At 37.5% G+C, this 20,009-nt stretch overlaps 1 protein-coding gene across 4 annotated transcripts in view; it reads right to left on the bottom strand.

Annotated features, from left to right (window-relative positions):
- Window positions 1-603: 603 nt before the first annotated feature.
- Window positions 604-20,009, bottom strand: part of COL11A1 (collagen type XI alpha 1 chain) — a 130,594-nt gene continuing 111,188 nt past the window's right edge. For all 4 annotated transcript variants that reach the window (XM_041483104.1, XM_041483106.1, XM_041483103.1 and 1 more), the window contains 18 exons: window positions 17,366-17,419; window positions 16,797-16,904; window positions 16,557-16,610; window positions 16,211-16,264; window positions 15,646-15,699; window positions 10,649-10,702; window positions 10,170-10,277; window positions 10,034-10,087; window positions 8,947-9,000; window positions 7,982-8,089; window positions 7,311-7,364; window positions 7,186-7,221; window positions 7,024-7,077; window positions 5,931-6,180; window positions 4,176-4,288; window positions 3,324-3,392; window positions 2,431-2,664; window positions 604-750 (listed from right to left, as the gene is read on the bottom strand). In XM_041483104.1, coding sequence (XP_041339038.1) covers window positions 604-750; window positions 2,431-2,664; window positions 3,324-3,392; window positions 4,176-4,288; window positions 5,931-6,180; window positions 7,024-7,077; window positions 7,186-7,221; window positions 7,311-7,364; window positions 7,982-8,089; window positions 8,947-9,000; window positions 10,034-10,087; window positions 10,170-10,277; window positions 10,649-10,702; window positions 15,646-15,699; window positions 16,211-16,264; window positions 16,557-16,610; window positions 16,797-16,904; window positions 17,366-17,419 — 1,659 coding nt within the window. The remainder of the gene's footprint in view (window positions 751-2,430; window positions 2,665-3,323; window positions 3,393-4,175; window positions 4,289-5,930; window positions 6,181-7,023; window positions 7,078-7,185; window positions 7,222-7,310; window positions 7,365-7,981; window positions 8,090-8,946; window positions 9,001-10,033; window positions 10,088-10,169; window positions 10,278-10,648; window positions 10,703-15,645; window positions 15,700-16,210; window positions 16,265-16,556; window positions 16,611-16,796; window positions 16,905-17,365; window positions 17,420-20,009) is intronic.

Below are 20,009 nucleotides of genomic sequence, written 5' to 3'. Positions count from 1 at the left end.
CTGCTCAAGCTCTTCCAGTTTTGCCACCTTAATTTTACTGGCGACTTCAAATAACAAAGCTCTTCAACAACAATATATACAAAGGGATTTTATTATTAATCAGAAATGGAATTGGCTTCACTGGCAATTACAGTTTTATTTTTTTCAGAATACATACACAGCATTGACAATGTAGTTTGTAATTGTAAAATAAGAGCCAGATGCAATTCAGAGACACATGCAAGTTTCGGAAGTGGACAGAGAAATCACAGTATAGTACTGTACATAGAATAATTACAGTTTATATTAAACACTTTCTAAACACCTCTTTGTTGTAATGGAAGGAGCACCATTGTCGTTGTTTTTTTTACAGCACCAGAGGAATCCAAAGGGGGTGTTCCTGAAGTGAGCCCTATGTTGTCTGTCTGTGCCACAGCAACTTTGCAAAATAAGTTTAAGTCATGTGATTCTGGCCCTACAAGGGCAATGATTACTTTCTAGATAAGACATACATACACAGCAAGACATTTTCTATGCCATCCTTATTCAAAACTTGCATGTGGCATGAAGTGGGTTGGTAGCACCAAAGTGCAACATTTGTGTTGATCTGATTTTGTCTTAAGCTTAACCAAGGAAGCAGACAGGACCAACCTCAAATCCAAACTTCTGGTTCTGATCACCAAAGTCATTGATCATCACATCAACTATGGGCACTTGGTCTATTTTGGGCGTGTTGATTTCCAGCACCGTCTTTGCATAGCCCTTTCTTGACTGTTAAAAAAGAGAAGAAGAAAACCCAAACTGTTATACCTCTCAGCATTTAACATGCTGTAGATTTCATATTTTGTATCTGAAACATAGAATTTTGAAATTATTGTCCTGTCATGCACCAGATATTGCAAATCCTAAATCTTATATTTTCTTATTATTTAATTCTAAAAATGTGACATGGAATGCTCTGATTTTAGTTGGAGGATGGACCATAGGTTTTTTTACTTTCTAAAATAGGCCTACAAAAGAAAAATAATCTAAGATAGTCCTTGCTTTTAAGATAATTCTGTAGTTCATGTCTATACTCTTTAATGAACAATAATATTGTCACAGATGTACACTTATTTCCTGCGGGAAAAAAATCACCAATTAGGTCTGAAACAGAGACGATCCACTTCTAAGAAGAAATACTGGAACTGGCTCACAAACTATCAGAGCAGCTGTGAAGAAAGTAGTATTCTGACAGGACTGCCAACTACTGCACTTAGAAGCCAGCTTTGAAGGCACACCCTTGCTGCCTGACGAAGGCTCTCTAGCTCCTCTGTGTATCACTCAGCTCTGTCATCTCATCACTTATCAGCACTGCACTTCCTTTTGATGCTCTCTTAATCTGCTGAGACCCCTTTTGGCTGTACCAGGGTCTTGGAGTTCAGATGAGCATCCAAGCTAACAGACCTGAGCATTCTCAATTTAGTGACAGTTGCAAGTTTCAGCTCTCTCTGGAGCTCTACATTTACACTCTGTGGATAACAGAAGTGAAATGGCACACAGGAAGGCTGACATGAAGCAGCTGTGTATTAGAGTCACACTGCTGAGGAGAGGTGCTTTGCACCTCCTGAGTTGCATCTCTGCCTCAGGTGTATATCCTGGCACTTTTAGGTCTCTAATTTTGTATCTCTTGACTGCTCAGAAACTGCATTCAGAATGCTCCTATATCAACCCCTAAAATAATTAATAAGGGTTCAACTGTCACTTGTTCTTTTGGTGTCTTTGTTTCAAAGCGTTCAATAGATACTGTTCTATTTCTGAGAAGTGGTATCAGTTCCTATGCCCACAGAGACCCTGAGAGAGGAGTACTCAGAGACCTGATGTATGCTTGGACAGCTCTGGGGATTTTTAGCTAAAGGAGGTTTCTGAAAAGTAAAATCCACAAGCTTCACCTGGCTTTGAATACACAAAACAAGAAAAGGAAATACAAAGTCACATATCAAACTATTAAATTAATTCACTATGTGTGGGTACATAGGACTTATGTGATACATGTTTTTGCTGTATTCAATAATTATTCTATTTGTGTATACTTTGATTTTTAGTATCAATATATTCTGCTTATAGGCTGCCTCCTCTCATCTTTTTTTGCTTCTGCTCTTTCCTGATACTGTGCTCATACACAGTAGCAGATAGTCTGCTTTCAGCATAGTGGTGCTGACAGCCTGCATCCATTCCAAGTTTGTTCAATTTCTGCTGCTTGGCTTGTGGTTATATCTTTTTTGGTACATAGGTGAAAATTGAATATGGCACTAGTGTAATGTGGTTAAAAATCTACAAAAAAATCAGTATATGACAAGTGAAGTGTTTACAAAGCTTATCTCAGAAGAAAGCTGTGAAAAAATAAATTTGTTTGATTTCTACTTTAAATGACAGGTTGGTTTTGTAAAGACTCTTTGAAGCTCTACTTACTGCACAGCCATCGTGGAGAGCTTTGATGTAAGGATTGTTGTCATAAGACATTTCTTCATCATTGGATCCTAAGAACCTTAGTGCTTTGTCATAGCTGTCAGAGGGTGCATCGTGCCAGGCTACAGACTGGTGACAGTTGTAAGTGAAATTTTGTCTGGCAGAGGCACTCAGTAGTTTAAGGAATGTCATTTGGACCATATTAATGGAATTGCCTTCAACATCCAAATAGGAAAGCTGGAAAATATAAAAAGTTAGATGAATATTTATCTGTTTTCTTTGGTACAATGCAAACCAAAATTACTATTGACAAAAGACAATCATATAACTGCCCTTAATAAAAATATCAACCAACACATAACATGTTATGAAGTTTTAAAGGTCAATACAGCTATGACTCAGTAAATAGATTTTCATGATGTAGCAGTGTATTTAGGATGAAGAATTACATTTCTCAGCTTTGTTCTACTGAGAAAGAGAGAATTACTCCTACCTTATAGTGTAAAGCAGCAGAGTCTGTTTGGTAATCTGTTTTTAGTTAATTATAAAGTTAGTCAGCCTGCAGCCTCGCCTCTGCATACCCAGTATATTTCCAGTAACCTAGACTGGGGTGGGGGATCTGTGCTCCAGCTGCTTTCCTAAGGTTTGGTGGTGAGGTGTGTCTGACAGGGGCCAGATCCTCAGCGCCAGCTGTGCAGGTGACCATTGGGATCACTGTGGGACAGTACAGACCAGCTTCTGCTGTCCAGGGCCAAGAGACCACATAGCTGCTGTGATATTTAAGGCAAAAGGGGTCTTTTCATTATGTAAGTACTTATACAATTCCCTGTGATCTGCTGATTGCTGGAAACATGGACCTGATTTGTGACTACAGTTACATTGCAGTGACAACTTACAAGTTTGCCTCGCTTAAATTCACTAAACCAAGATCCTGGGTTCTCCTTTGGCCACGATGAGATTCTAACCTGTGTGGTCAAACAGCAGAGACAGAAGTTTTAGAAACATATGCTGACAGATATGAAGGTTTTACATTACTTGGACAAATACCACACCAGATAATACAAAATGGTTCTTCCTGAAATCTCAGCCACTTTAAAGGTCTGAAATAGAATGTTTTTCTTGTAGAGAATGCCTTCAAATTAGTGACTTCAAATGGCATCCAAGAGAGCATTAGCTCTGTTTGAGGGAGATGGTTGTAATCTGTTAAGAGCCAGGTAAGCTGCTGGTATAAATTGTTGCTGTGAAGTATCTAAATGAGTTTTCACCAGTGTGGATGCTAATAGATCCCTGTCATTAGGCAAGATTTCAGAAAGCCTTCCTCTATACCATATGCCTCAGCAGATGTAATCTATAACAGTGAGCAAGGACACTGTTAATACAGTCTTTTACATCTACTTTCCATAGGAATAAGCAAATAGATATAAATGAACCCACAAGAGAAACACAGGAAGATTTAGCTTTTAGGTGACAAATACTAGATCATGTGCTGTAAGTGGCTGCTCAGCTGTGTTGCATTCTGAAATGTACTGAAATATTAGCAAGCAGGTGCACAGATTCCCTGTCTAAAGTTGAAAATGGTATTTGTTAACTCTGTGTACCATTTTACTGCTCCATTCAGATATATGTAAATGTAATTAGAAAGACAGATACATGAAAATGTGCCAATGTAATTATCCTGTTGAGTTCAACATTGTAACAGCATAATAGTAACTGTCAACAGCCAACTGAAAACACAGATTGGTACTTACTCCTTCAGATTTCTTATCTGGGTAGATGCAAGTTTCCCCACCTGCTGTGAAATTGCAGTATACTTTGAAGGAGTCTCCAGAACAGCCCTGGTTAGGATCAATCCAATATTCCCCTAAGACAAATGAGAAAATATTTACCTTATACAATAGAAATGGTATTCAGAAGAACCAGGCTTTACTGCTACCTAATGGTCCTCCGAAGTTTGTAGGAAATTTATTTTATCTGAATGGTTTAGGTCAGGGAGCAAAATCTGGAGCGATTTGCATCCTTATCTGCATGCAGAGGTGTCTGCATGGGGCTTGCTGGGGTTGTAGCTGGCACAAGCACCTAAAGGTCCCTCCCACAGAGAGGGATCCACCCCAAACCAAGACCTTTTCCTCCTGCCTTACGAAGCTGCAACACCAGTGAAGGCTGGGCATGAAAAGAGCTGCAGCCCATCCAAGGCCCATTCAAAGTCAGTGCTTTTTAAAATCTGCTATTCTAATTGGAATGGTGGTTTCTGTGATGAGGATTCTTATCTTCAGGTGTTTCACAAACAGGGCAGCAAGTGATGGTGTGACAACTACAGTTCTAATCCAGTTTCAAACAAATAGTGGAGGTTTCAAAGAGAAATGACAAATCCTTTCACCAGTTCTGACTTCTGAATATAGGGCATAGACAAAGTATTTTTGGGGTTTAACAATTCTGTTGATTTAGGCTGTATATTGAAAACAGTCTTTCCTTTCTGTAAGTCTTATCCTTGAAGAATTTTGAATTTTAATGAACACATTTGCTTTTGTTTTAACCAAAATAAGATTACTTTTATATGAAGACAGCTCTAAAGAAGAAGCAAATACTGGTAAATGCAGAAGGTGAATGTGTTCTGTAAAAACTATTCCTTATTATGGAAGGTACTGAATTGTAAAATATGTACTTTTCATATCGCACTTACACTGCTTAACTACTCCTCAAGGCAACCATCTGTTCTTATCTATCTAGAGTGAAAGCAATAAAATATTATTAAACTGTCAAAATCTATTTTTCCTCCCATTTAAAAGCAGAAAAATATTACTTTGAACTGGGAAAAATATGCATTGCAATTGAAAAAATTATGAAAGGAGGAAAATTTAGTGAAGGCTGGCTTTCATTTAAACATTTTCAGAGGGGTAAAATTATTTAGAAGAAAAAAAAGAAAACAACAAAGAATAATAAAATCAAGATAGTTCTTAGGAACACTGGGTGTCTTCATATTACTATGCATTTTATTACACTACTACGTGATAGCATTAAACAGTATCAAAGAAACTTCCATGTCTCTTTGCTGGCTGATCTAGAAAAAACAGTGCCGATGCAGTAGAGAAAATTATTGCTTCCAGGGCTAAAACACTAGTAAAGTTTTTGAGAATCATTATTGAACATAAATCTCATCTAATACCAATGCTGTTTCATATTGTTATACTACACTCTTTCATCACACTCCTGTTTTGATTGTCCTGGAAATGCAAGGCACACCTTTCAAAACAACAACTGCTTTTTATTCATCATTTTAACAGGTTTTAACCCAGATCAGGTTATGTATTTGAAGAGATTTGACTCTTACCAAGAGAACATGTGTACTCACTTTTAAACTTTTATGCCTGTAAAAATGGATTCAATGAGACTGTATTTGTTGAGCAGCTGTATGAGCCATGTACCAATAATGGACTAATGGTCCAAAGTGGCCTGGCAGAGCCAGGCTCAGCCCTGTGTGCCCGTGCTGTGCAGTGTGAGCTCACCGTCTGGGAAGTCGGGGTGGCAGAGCTGCAGATCTTTGCAGGTCCGGGCTGGGTTATTCTGAGTGCCCATGGGAAACTTCATGTGCTCAATGTCTTGCTTCAGGGAATTCAGGGAGCCAAAGATCTCCTCCATGCCATCGGAATAATCCAGAATATTATCACCAGCATCAGATAACATATAGTCAGGAGATCTTCTTGTCTTCTTGGGTGACTGAATTGGCAGTGGCTGGATTACCTCACCTGGAGGGCCCTAAGTGGAAAACAACATATCTAATTATACTTCTGTTCATTTTTCAGCAGAGAAGGACCACAGAATGTGGCTTGGAGATGCTTTGAATAAGCTTTCTTCAAGGTATTTATTTCTTTATTTCACCTTTTTTTCTTTTAGATTCATACCTATGTGCTTTGACTTACTGAAAAAAAAAAAAAAAAGATTGTAAAAGGCCAAACCATTGTTGCGCTCTAAACTCTTCTTGCTACATTGCTTTTTGGGGATGAGTTTGCTGCCCTCACACAAGTGACACACAGAACTGACTCACGTCTCTGTATCCCTGTTAATTCCCTCAAGCACAGACATATTCTATGAAAATTGAAAACTCTGTATGTTTCCTATGATAAAAGTTTAAAATTCCACTTGGGGTCTAGGAAACAATACTTAATTTCAAGAAATTGAAGCATTTCACTCAGGTTTGGACTCTTCATTTTAGTTTGTTATGATATAAAAAAAATATGGAAACAAAAGAGTATCAGCAGGGGAAGCCAGTAGAATTTTGTTCTCTGTGCTTCAGTATAACACATTAAGTAATTATTGCATGAGGGGCTTCTTTTTTTTTGGGGGGGAGGTTTTTAGGGGTTTTTTTTGGGTGTTCTTTATTTTATTTATTTGTTTTAATTTGTGTTCTTTATTTTATTTATTTGTTTTCTTCTGAGTCTTTCAGTGCAGATACGTATTTCTGTGCCTGTTGGATCTGTGTTTCCTGAAAAATGAATTTTCAAACTATCATTCATATTTTAGTTCCCAAATGTTGTTTTGTACCCTTGTCAAAACAGGAGCATCATGTCAGGGTAATGCAAGATAAGAATTCTTACTTACTGGAGGACCAGGTGGACCAGGTAAGCCACTGTCACCCTTCTGACCAGCAGGACCCTACAGAGCAATGAAAGAAGTGCAGTGTTGACCATGCTACACAAGGTTTAAAAATAACACACACAAAAGCTAAGGACAGAGGAGAAAGTGTAGAGGAGAGTTACTCACACTGGATCCTTTGGAACCTTTGGGACCCTGGGGACCCTGTGGGCAAGAACACAGAACTCTGGTTAGAGTGTACTGCACACAGCTTGAGGGTGGGTAGAATGGGAGGGCTGGATGAAATTACTTACAGGTAATCCAGGAGGACCAGGGGGTCCAAGGGGACCAGCAGGACCAGAAATTCCCTAAAAAGGAATAAGAGAATAAGCACAGAACTAAAGTATTCTACATATTGGACTGTGTTAAAAAAATATCTATAAAAAAGGTAGTCCCATTAAGTGTCCAGCTGTGGTGAGTTTTGAGTTAGGCCATTTGCTAGAGGCCAAAATAGTTGGCAAGTTTAAAATACTAGATATGACAATGTGAGTTGCTTGTAGTTGTTCTTACTGACTGCAGTGGACTGTCAGAGCTGTGTTTCTCTTCAGATTGGCTTGGAAACCTCACATTTTACATAGTGCCCTAAAAACATGGCGTAGTAACTAGAAGAGAGTGAGCTGCTTTGGGTAGTGCAATCAGAAAATATGATGAGATTGCTGCTGCTACTTTTATCTTGTTGCTAACTTGTTCTGTGTGCATGTTGGGGTGTATGTGTTTCCTTCATTTTCCAAAACCACTCTATAACCTCATTTTAAGATATTTAATATTGCTGTGTTTGTACAATGCCTAAGAAAGTTTTAACCTCTTGCAGGAGACTCCGGGTGTTAAACGTTTATAACAACTTTAAGTCTTTCAGAAGGAAGCCTGGAATATACACTCCTTGCTTGCATGGAACTTGGATGGCATACAGATATGTTGTACTCACTGCATCACCCTTGGCTCCAGGAGATCCCTGTGGGCCAGGAAGACCCCGATCACCCTTTTCACCCTGTTCTCCTGGAGGCCCAATCAGGCCAATCAAACCAGGATGTCCCTAAACAAGATTTAAGAAAATATAGTTAACATACATTAAAGTAAATGTGCTTTGCAAACACATAAATTAGACTTTTCACATGTTACTACTGTTGCAGTCAACCTGAACACAAATTATTCTAAAAGCGTATTTAGTGTTGTTAGATGCTCTTTCAAGCTTTCAGATTATTTGCAAGCTGTGACTGCTTGTTCAGTGAAAGAGGTAAGTTCAAGGTTACCTTACTGAAACCAGCACAGAAATCATAGTACCCTGGGTACAGATTTCATGCCAGTTTTCACATGTAGCTGCTGTCAGCATTTCACAGAGTTCACATGTGATATGGTTACATAAACAGGTGATCCAAGGAGATAAACAAAACCTGCAGTTCACAACGCACAGTCATGTTCATGCCTCTTTCTCTACAGGTTTTTTCTCTGCTACACAAGCAATCAATGTATTGTTGGGACTCCATGGGAAAATGCTATCCTAGATGTCTCAATCCATTATTTCAAAAGAAAGTATTATAGCTGTTAAATATTTGTATTTTAAAATAAAAATTGTCAATACTCATAATTTCTACTTTTTTTGTTCTTGTAAATCTGACAGTTCTCTTTGCATCAGTATCTTTGGAATTTTCCTTGCAGGCACCACATGGTCAATAGATTACCACACAGGCAGTAATCTTTTTCTTTCTAGGTGTTTCCAGGATATCGGATATGGCTTAAAACTTCACAATGACTGTTGGGGCTGTGGGAAGCTGTTTGAAAGGGATGGTACAATGCCTTGCTGATACAAACCCCACTGCTTCTCTCTCCTAATTTTATACAGGTTTTAGACTGGGCTGAAGTTACAGAGACACAACAGTTAGCAAAGCATACCTTCTCTCCTTTGGAACCTGGGTCTCCTTTCAGTCCAGGCAAGCCAGGTGGGCCCTTTATAAATCAAGGGAAGTCATGTTAAAGTAAGTTTTAACATCCTGCTCAAATCATGTTTTCTTGAAATGTTATTGAAGGCAGTTCAAATCAAAGTACACATTCAGTAGTTGATGGTTGTGATTGATGACATGATTTAGAGCCCAAGATGAAACGTATGCTTAAAAAATCATAATGATGCTACAATGGTATTTAAATTACTTTATAATTAGAAATCTATAAAAGGTTGTATGAATAGAAATCTGTGGAGCAGAGGGCCAACTAAATTCTTGATTTGAGAAATCTTTAGATTTTATAAGACTGGTAATGCTGGTATTGTGTAATTTGTACATAATGAGGTAAAAAATGCAGGCCATGCAGTGCCTGTGCAAAAGACATGAATTTTTCAGAGGCTGTTAATCTCACACTGCATATGTGTCCATGAGGTGTAGAGCTGCTACATTAAGTCTGTGTCTCCTCACCACTGCTCTCCTGGTAGCAGTGGACAACTTCTGCTATGGATAGGAGTGATAAGAGACCTTTTCCACCTGGCACATATTCAAAAATGCCATAACATTTCATGTACAAAATATTATTCAGTGCTTATGCTTTCCATCTCCACTTCAGGATATCACTAGATGCAAAAGCCTAGGCAAATACATAATTCATGAATGAAATGTGAAATTTTTAAGCTTTTGGAATGTGGAGTCAGACTTTTCACCTGCAGTGTGTTGTGCTCTACTGCAAATCAGGCTTCATACTCTCCTGATGGCAATCTTCTGTGGCGGATGGGAGGGGAAGGAGGGAAACCTAACCTCAGAAACTTTTACATATCAACTTTACTTTCTAAAATCCAAAATTAAGCTGCAGCAATGCATTGGAAAGTTCCTGTTGAGCTGACAGGAAGTCTGTGCATTTGAAAGCATATAGTTTATTTAATATACTCAGCTCCAGATTTCAACAGAATATTTAAGCTCTCAAATCTTAGAAGAGAGATTTTTCAGTGATATTTTTGGAGGCTTCTGTGAGTGACATGTGGGAAAAGGATGCTCACCAGAGGTCCAGGAGGGCCATCCTGACCTGGTGCTCCAGGCAGACCTTGTTCTCCCTAGAAAAAACCAGAAAGCTGGCTTTACGAGAGTATACACAGGAAATGCAACATTTAAGATATGATGTGCTCCATGACTTACCACAGGGCCAGGAATGCCCCGGAGACCCTCTGGGCCAGGTTTCCCTGCAGGTCCCTGTGGCCCAACTGGCCCTGTTTTTCCAGGAGCCCCTTCTGCACCAGGTTCACCCTGGAAAGAACAGACCAGGTCAGAGAGGGGGGCTGAGTTTGGCACTGGAGGGATGTACAAGAGGCAAAGTGCTTTTAAAAGCCAGAGTTCTGCACAGGACGATTTCCTGAGTGAAGTGTCTCTGGTTTCACAGAGAGCTGTGGTGCCAGCAGAGCAGGCTCCCCTTGCCTGTTACAGCTGAGCTGTGTTGGGCCTGCACTGCTGGGTCCACTCCATTACATATTGCTACTAATTCTGGGTCTGAATTTGGATTTTGCAGATTGCCTGTTATTGCTTTGAAAAGTTCCATGCTCAGTGCATCATAAGCAATTGATTTTTAATTTATAAATAGTTTACATTCTATGCTTCAAAAAAAAACTTCAGTGTATTACCTTTGCACCTTTTTCGCCTTGTCTGCCTTCAGCACCTGTTGCTCCAGGAGGTCCCTGTAAAATATGAACACTCAAGTTTTTTTCAAATATAACCAGTGAAAAAAATTCTGAAAGTGCAATTCCCACCATATTAATAAGTAGCAATTGATTACAAAATGACATTAAATTTATTTTTTTGACATTTTATTCACAGGCTAAAAAATACCAAAAAGCTCTTATTCTCCTATAAAATTTTCTGGTTTTTTAGAATATCTAAAAGATTATGAGGTTCAATTTGTTTGGGAAAACAAAAACAACAAAACAAAATCAAAACAAAATAAAAAAAAATAAAATCCAAAATAACAAAACAGTATATCAAAGAAAAAAAGGCAAAACTAATTTATATGTACAATAACAATTAATTTTAAACTTGCTTTACATTGACTTCTATTCACTGTAGTTTATCCACTGATTCCAAAAAGGCCTCTCTTTCTACAGTACACAGCATGGCAAATACTTCTTTAATCTCTAAGTCAGGGATGGGCTCAGTCAGGGGTTCTGATTACATTTGGACAGACAAAAATTGACATATTATCCACTAAATATGAAAGTGAAAAATAAAACGACATTTTTCTCCTCCAAAAAATGAAGGGCTGATTTTTAGGTCAGGTAATTAATATTCATAGCTTCAGTTATGAACAGGAGCAGTGTCTAGAATTTAATGCACTCTTCTGAAAATGGTTCTGTTATATGCTTAGTTTAGAAAAGATGCACTCAAGATTATGGACCAACTGTTCTCCTACAAGGTTAATTTTTAGCCTGGGAAATGTCTTTATTACAAATAGCTATTTCTTGCCAACCAATGAGCAGCTCAAAGGAACATGAAAGAAACGTGACTATGCTCAAATGCTGTGATTTTGTGAATCTATATAAGACTCATCTGTTTATTAATGCAAAAAGCAGATTTTTATGTAAAAAAAAAGTTCTGAAGATTAGCAACTAGAAAAATTCAATCACTTCCATTTATTTACTGCTTTTTATTTCTTAACAACATACAGAAAAACAATTCAGGCTGCTTAGTGGTAAAGCACCAGAACACAAATTTAATTTTACAGATAAGAACTGTACTTCCAGTTAAGCATCTGCCTGTTTGCTTTGTGAGGTCAGTGTTTGACCTAAAGCCATTTTTTATACTAGAGCTGAATTTAGCCCAAACTTTTTATTGCCTGATATATTTCACTATCCACGGCTACCTTGGCACATACCTTGAGCAACTCCACTGGTTTTAATTCCTGGAAATTTTATTAATTTTATAGCTATTTACATAGAAGTATATGAAGATCATTAATTTGCTTCTGAAATTAATCTTTCTCCAGGGTGACAATGAACATCTGCAGCACTGCATGAACCTTTTGGCCAGCAGAGATAGTTCAGACTTTACATCAAAGGTAATGTCAAAGGAACTGAATTAACCACAAGAGGACTTCGGCCATTTGATGTGGGTATCAACAGCTTTTTTCTTTGGTATTTTTAAGAGCTGTAAGGGATAAAGGACTTAAGTTTTATTTCTTCAAAATACAGAGAAGCTTAAATGCTCTGTGCTAAATGTTAACTCTTTACAACAGGAAGAATATTTTAAATCCCTGCTGTTTCAATAATAATTAATAATGTCTGAGGTACGTAACCCTTTGTGTAGGTTGTAATTTGTTGGGTGGATCACAGTTTGCAGTGATAATAAGAAAGATCAACAGGTGCATAAATAAATTCAGAAGCATTTTAGAAACGTGACTTTTTTTTATTACATGAATTAATTTACATGCCCATTTTCTTTACTTGCCTGAAGTTCCCATATGGATTATGCCACCCTATCTAAGAAAAGCGTTGAATGTGGCAGTTTGTACTTGAAAAACATGGTCTCTGCATAATCTAGAAATGAAGCTGCAGCATGAATTAATTAGCAGGGCTAAGCCCACTGTGATGGCTAAAATACAAGTACAATGCCTGGCGTTAGCAGCAGTGCCACGGCTGCCCCAGGCAGGGAGCTGCTGCAGGAGCTGCTCCTGCATGGCTGGCCTGGCTCACCGGGCTGCTGCAGACACAGAGAGCTCTTTGCAATTCTCTACCATGAGAGATTTTTATGAACTGTGATTTTGGACATACTGCCTGATACATTTTATGAACCAAGAAGACAAAAGAAATCATGCAGAAACAAACTCATTCTCAATTTTTGCTATGTGAACCTATTGAATATTTTTCTCTATTCTTCCATATTTCATTAAAATAATTTCAATTGTTGTTTATAGCTGTCATCTGGCTTAGAACATGATTTCCAACACAGAAAAACCATTACCACATTTCATTAGCCTGTTGTGATGGGAACCTAGCATATTGTTAGGTATTCTGTCCATTTGAAATCAAGAGAGAAATTAATTTTTAAGTGGTGAGTACACCCTGCTGAGGCAGCATCATGCTGTAGCCAAAATGGAAAAAAAAAAAAAATCTCCTTCATAGAAACACTTTCTTTTTTCCTAAGTTATTCAGCATTGCATTTAAAGGCAACAAACCAAATAAACTTCTGCTTTGCAAAATTGCTGGCTTTGCTGCAGTATTGACATCTCTTCTTTTAATGGAAAAAGATGGCATGGCCTCCAGTCTTGAGCTTTAAATTGTAATACTTGGTTGGTATATGGAGGTTTATGTGTATATGATGTGGACATTGGATTGTCACTGTCCAGGAAAGCAGCCCAGCAGCAGATCCCAAAGCCCAAGTGCCTGGCACACTGAAGGGCTGGGAGGAGCACAGGCAAGGAGCACTGTCTGTGCTGATCTGTACTGACTGCATATTGATCTGAAGGACAAACACTCTCTGACGGTGTCTTTTCCTCATGCTACTTTTAACATATTTCAGATTGAAATCAGTGAATTCAAAATAAAAGTGTTACCCAGTACTGTATGGCAAACCAAAAAGAAGTCCCAGAAGTAAGAGCAAGGGATTAAGTTTCAGAAAAATAATAATAACAACATAACTGTAGAGAGGTTCAGTCTGTATCTCTAGTTCTAGATAAGCAGCCACAATTACTGCTATTACTTGCAGCTAAATTACGTTGATGTATAAAGCCTTCTGAGCATGTATTTTTCTGATGTGGTGCATCTTCATTTAAGAAGTCAAAATATGTAAAATAATAATTACTATTTAATGAAACTTTAAAAAAAATCACTTTAAAGACTTTGTCTATTACCATGTCACAAAAGTCACCCTTTGTAGATTATGCTTTTAGCTTATAAATTTCTTAGATACAATGGAAAAACGATTCATGTCCATGTCTTTCACTAGAATTTGATTCCCAGGGAGAGCTGGGGAAACTTTGTAACTCTGTAACTAGACAGAAATTGCTCAAAACTCTGGTAGCTGGTAATAAAGATGATTTTACAAGAGTGGACAGTAAAACAGGTCAGCTCAGTTACAAAAGGGAATGGAAGAGGGGAATGAAAATGTATAACAAAATAAATAAGGAGCTTACTGTTGAGGATTTCCAGAGCCTTTAATCAAAAGTATGAATTCTGAGCTCTGCCAGCTCATTATTTTGGAGACCAAAAACCAAAAAATGGGGTGGAATTTTGCTTTCTAGTAGTATAGCCAGAGCTGCACCTCGCAGACAGCAATATTACTAGTGAAACTGTGTGTCTTTCTCAATCCAAATTAAAAGACTCTTGTTAGGGCTTTTTCTTGAAATTGATTCTACAATACAAGTGATGGAAACTAATGATAAGCAGTTTTTCCAGGTGAGTATGAACCTTTCAGTCTTTCACTGTTACTTTCTAGTATAACATCAATATAATACAGATTCCCTACAAGTTCAAAATATTCTGGTGCTCAAGTAATGTAGAATCTGATCCTAAAAATGTTTTCTTCAAAATTCAGAAAGGGCCTACATTGCAATATTTAGCAATGCATTTTCCCTAAATTGGAAATATGTCAAACCACAGGTAACATGGAATTTGTGCTTTGAAATTGTTGGGGTTTTTTTTGTCTAGGTACAATCAGATAGAATACAGCCCATCTATGAGGAGTGAGCTATTGCCTTTCTGTATAATAAAGCAGGAAGTTTTAATTTGATGTCAAGCAAATATACTAATTGTTAATATTCAGTTGAGCCATATTTCAGCTCTAGAATAAGGTTGCTAATGTGACCATAATAATTTAGAATATAATAAATATTTTGCATGTTGGTGGAGCAAATATATTACTGTGTAAAATAAATAAAATTAATTAGGCATGTCATTCCACTCCAGCCCACTAAACCAAGTAATTTAACATATTTTGTTAAATAATTCTCAGTTTACATTTAATAATGCCACTTCTTCTGTTTTTCAAGTCTGAAAACTGCATCTAATTGCTCTCTGAAGCAGACCTAAGGGCTGATGCATCTACTACAGTTCTGTGACTGCAACATTATTTACTGGGTTTGATTAGGTATATTTGTAAAGCCTATTTGTGAATCTTAAAATGCTTTAGAAATAATGGGATAGCTTCATAAGTTACAGAAATGTCTGCCTGTTAATTCTGTATGCAGAGAGGATGATACAGTTTTGCACAGTAGTTGCATTGAGGTTCTTTTATTTCCAAGACTAAAGACACCCAAACAGACACATTCTACCTGCTCCCTGATAGCAGGAGAGGTGTGCCTAGAGATGATGTCTGCTATTACTGTCATACCAACTCATTCCTGTTAGCAGACTGATTTAGTAGACACTGAATTCTTGAGTGAAAGGAAAAAGCAACTTTATGGGTAAGCAGTGCATTCTTCCTTATGTATTTTTCTGTTCTGATATTCTTATAACCCATGTTAAAGCGCTTTCTCTGCTGTTTCTGTTTTTTCATTTCTCTCATTACATTACTTAAAAGAAATTACAAATATCAGATGAAAGTGCCCCAGCATGAAACAAGTAGCTGAAATTCTCTAGGACACAGTGTCTCGGAAAGAGAAGTGTACAAGAGAAGACGAGATATTCCTTACTCTTTTCCCAGGAGGACCAGGTGGGCCAGCTTCACCTGAAGGACCTGGTGGACCCTGCAACAGAAAATTAAAATTACAGCAGTAATAAAGGATGAAGTTCTATCTTTATTAAACATGGACATATGCCATGTGTTAGCCCCTTTCAATGGAGAGAATCTACAGAAATAGAACTTTGATGCTTAATATAGGTATTGCTCAGGTACTGCTTAAGATCTTGGCTTAATTTCATTGGTTCAGCTATTGAAGATTATTTGGCTGCAGCATTTTTTTCTTATGCTCAGAGCTGCTCTATTTTTAGTGCTCCTCAGCAGCTCCAGCAGAAATCTTTTAACACATCACTACTTCTAAAAGAAATTGAGCTCTTGCTTAATTGTGTTACAGTAATATGGGCAGTTCTATCTCTTCAAGGAAATAAATAGTTATTTTTCAGTATAATAGAAAAAGCATCCACTCTGAAAATATTTTTTAAGAGTGTGACTGCATAGAAGCCACTGATTTGGCAAAAGGTACTTTCTTATCATCAGAGAGATCATGCAGGTGAAATAAAATGAGAGAAAAATCTTACAGGTTGACCAGGATCACCATCTTCGCCCTTCTCTCCACCAACACCATCCTGACCCTACAGAATTCAAGGAAAATAAACAAAATTAAAAATTCAGCTAATTTAAGCCACTAAATTTAATATATGAATATAAGAGCACTATTTTTCTATAGAGCATTTTCCCAAGGTCATTATTTTTCAAAACTTTAAAAAGATTTCTTAATATTTTTAAGCCTTGAGAAACGCGTGAACACAAAAGCAACGGATCTTACAGGCAAGAGCTCATGCCCGGACAGGAAAGAGAGAGGGTCAACTAGAATTAAGTACAAACTAAGACTAGGACCTAAAACTGTTTTTAAGGTATACTTACAGCTGGACCAGGTTCCCCAGGGGGACCAGGATCTCCAGGAAAACCAACTGGGCCCTAGATAGATCAGGCAAAAAAGCAAGGAATGTGTCATCTGTTGCCAAGCAGGTAGCACTCATCAGAAATCTTTTATGAAGCATATAATGAACATAGTGCACTTGTAGGAAATGCTATGGTTCTGTATTCACACAACTTCAGCAATGCTTCACAGTGGTTTGAGTTAGAATTATGAAGCTCACTTACTGGGTTACCCTTAGGCCCATCATCACCTGGAGGTCCTTTAGCACCTGGTGGTCCGGCTGCTCCAGGTGGACCAGCTTCACCTTTTTCTCCCCTTTCACCTTTTGGACCCTGTGGAAACACATGAACACAAAAATGACATCTGGAAATGGAATGGCCAAAAAGATCACAATGGCAAACTGAATTATCAGACAATGGAAATTTATCAATTTCCTTGATAAATAGTGGCATGTGAGTGGGAAATTAGGATCTCTTAGGCCAAGTGCCAAATTCTGTACCCAGATTGTATCAGTGAACTGTTTCCAGAAAGAAAAACATGCAAGCCAAAGTTAAATCTTATTGAAGGAAAAATGGGTATTGTTTTGGGAAGTCTCCATCCTCTGTTAGTACAAGATGTGGCTATGATTATATGGAAACAAATGTCATTTTAAAGGTATGAATTTTCTGCTGAAAATTCAAAGGAAACATACACAAGTGCTCAGGTGATCTGAGGAAATGCTTACCAAAGCCCTGCCAGATACCACAGTTCACCATAATAAATGTTAATAATAAGACAACAACAAAATACTCACAGCTGTTCCAGATTCTCCAGGAGGTCCAGGGTTACCAGCTTCTCCAGGCTCACCCTATAGATGAATAAGAATAAATTTATCAGTCATTAGGGAGAATATTTTGATGAATTTACTTCTGTAATTGCATATTCTTTCCATACTTATTTATGTAAACAACTTATAAGAAGGGTTTTTTATTTGGTCTGCCTAGAGGGGTTATGTATATGGTTTTGCAGAACTGGAGTCTGAAATTTGAGACATAATACATCAAACTAATATTTTCTTGAGCCAGGGACACTAAACTTCCCTTTGGGCTTTGGAAGACGTTCCCCTTTATTATCCCATATACTGCAAATTTCCTGCTTGTGATTATTGCTATAGCTACTGTTGGAAGAAGAAAAAGTCTATATAAAGAAAAACCTAAGGATGAAATAACAGCATCAGTTAGAAAAAGTTTCTCCACAGGCTACAGAGGTGAGTGCTATGTATTTACCAGTGATGGAATTTATTTTGTAAAGCAGATGGCTTTCAGGATGATACTGTATGAAAAGAAAATCTGTGCAAATCAAAGATTGTGCACTATTAAGTGAACATTTAAGATAATTCAGTCTCCTTCTGAGCCAGTACACAGTATTATCTCAAGGACTGTCTTTTCAAGTATTCATTTTAAAGTTTAGTTATGACCAAATATTTTCTAGCTCAGTGGTCTGATGAATAAACTTTAATAGAAAACTCTTCTGTTAGTAGAATATTTAGTTATTAGCATCACAGAAACATAAACCATGGAAGTATAAGAGAATATGCTTTGTGATTGTTATGGAGTGCTTGGATAAGAAATGCATACTCTTATCCCAAAGGATTTTTGAATCCAACTGCTAATGGGGGGAATTTTCTCCCACAAATATATTCTTTTTCCAATAATTATGTCTATGAGCAAGAGTAGTTCAGTGCTGAAAATGCATTTTACCCAATCATTTACTGAATTCACAGAATTGGAATAAATTTCTGTATCCTTCCTAACCTGCATGACCTGCACGCCACTCTTCATTTTATGACAGTTCATTTAATTCATATATGTCATTTCCACATGGTCAGCATAAAACTATAAATCATAAAATACAATTTAAAAACAAAACTTATGGTGTAGATACTGAACCTTTTTTTTTTTTCAGAGAAGCTCATAGCACCAAGGTAACCTCACTGGGACCAGAATTTGGCCCAGTACAAATATTTCATTACATAAAAGGAAAATATTTCAGCACCTCTCAACTGAATTCCAGACTAGGATAATTAACAGATAACCAGTATTTTAGGAGCAATATTAAAATGCCCTTTACAAAGGGCACTATTAAAGGGTGAATGTGCCTTTAGAAACTCTGGTATGTTCTATTAGATATACTAAAATTTGTAGAAACTTCAAAAATGAATGATCCCTTTTAGTGTTTAATATTAATTTACTTCTGTGATGTTGTATTCATTTTAAAACAAAACAAAAAAAAACCCCATAGTGGATGCTTCAGATCAATAAGTGTTAGGAATGTTTTCTAGGAAAATTAATAATCTTTATTTCCTTATTCTCTGCACAGCATTTACTGAGTCTGCAGTATCATTAGCATTGGGATTTTGTCCATGCCTACTATCAATCAAATGAGATTTTTGTAGCAACAGAGAATGAAGTCTGGAATTAGCAAAATGTGTTTTTCACGTCAGTAGCCATACTATATCCACAGAGTCCACTCTATAGAGCCTTTCCAAAGGTGAGCCCATGGCAGGACAAAATGAAGCAGTGACATAAGAGCACTGATTGTGCCCAGTCTTGCTGACAAGCACTTGTGCAGTGTAATCCCCTTGGCAGCTTCTCAGAGAGAGTTCTTCTTCTGCCTTTCTGCCTAATGATACTGTAATTTACAACGATCCGCATTTGATTGATAATACAATTCTTACCCTTCCTCTTGACAAACACATCTTCATTCTCTCACACAACACTGGGCTCCCTCTGACCTACACTTGGGAGCAGTAGGTGAGCACTGGGGGTGCCTGCTCCAGCACACACGGTGACATTGGCTCTGTGCACTGCAGCTCCCCAGCAAGCAGCAGTGTGGAAAACTGAGAAATTGGAAGGGCTAGAAAATGTCAAAATGTTCCCTTAAAGGGCATTTGTGAAAGATGAGACCAGTTAAAGTTTCATCTCACATTAATATTTCTATATCATTGCTCTACTGAAAGATCTGCCCCTTCCCTGTATGCAGTCCTTGTTTTATCTGACTGTGATTTCCATATTCCAAGTATTAGGTACTATGAAATGCTGCATTTGGTTTAGATAGCTGTTAAGGGAGTTAAACAGTGTTTTGATAGAGAAGATTGTAGCTGATATATATTTACAGAGTACATATTTATAGCTACTAAAACCTGTGTAATCTGTAGCTATTGTTGGCCCTCATCTTTCTTTTCATTTTTAGTAACAATGGCATTAATTCAGAACCTTGTCCATAGAAAATATTTCATGTTCTGTTGGGAAACAGATTTTATGATCTAATAATATATTTATTTCATCTCTGGAGATTTTTCTCTCTCTTTTTAGCAGCTCAGATCTTTTAAAAGTTACTGTGGTCTTTCTTAGGCAAAGCCTTCCTCTGACAGAATTTCAAAAAGGAAGGACAGATAT

The sequence above is a fragment of the Pyrgilauda ruficollis genome, unplaced genomic scaffold (genome assembly GCF_017590135.1).
Source record: "Pyrgilauda ruficollis isolate IOZ18807 unplaced genomic scaffold, ASM1759013v1 scaffold6, whole genome shotgun sequence".
NCBI classification, from domain to species: Eukaryota; Metazoa; Chordata; class Aves; order Passeriformes; family Passeridae; genus Pyrgilauda; species Pyrgilauda ruficollis.
The sequence above is the reverse complement of the archived record's forward strand: the minus strand, read 5'-3'. Positions and strand labels throughout refer to the sequence as shown.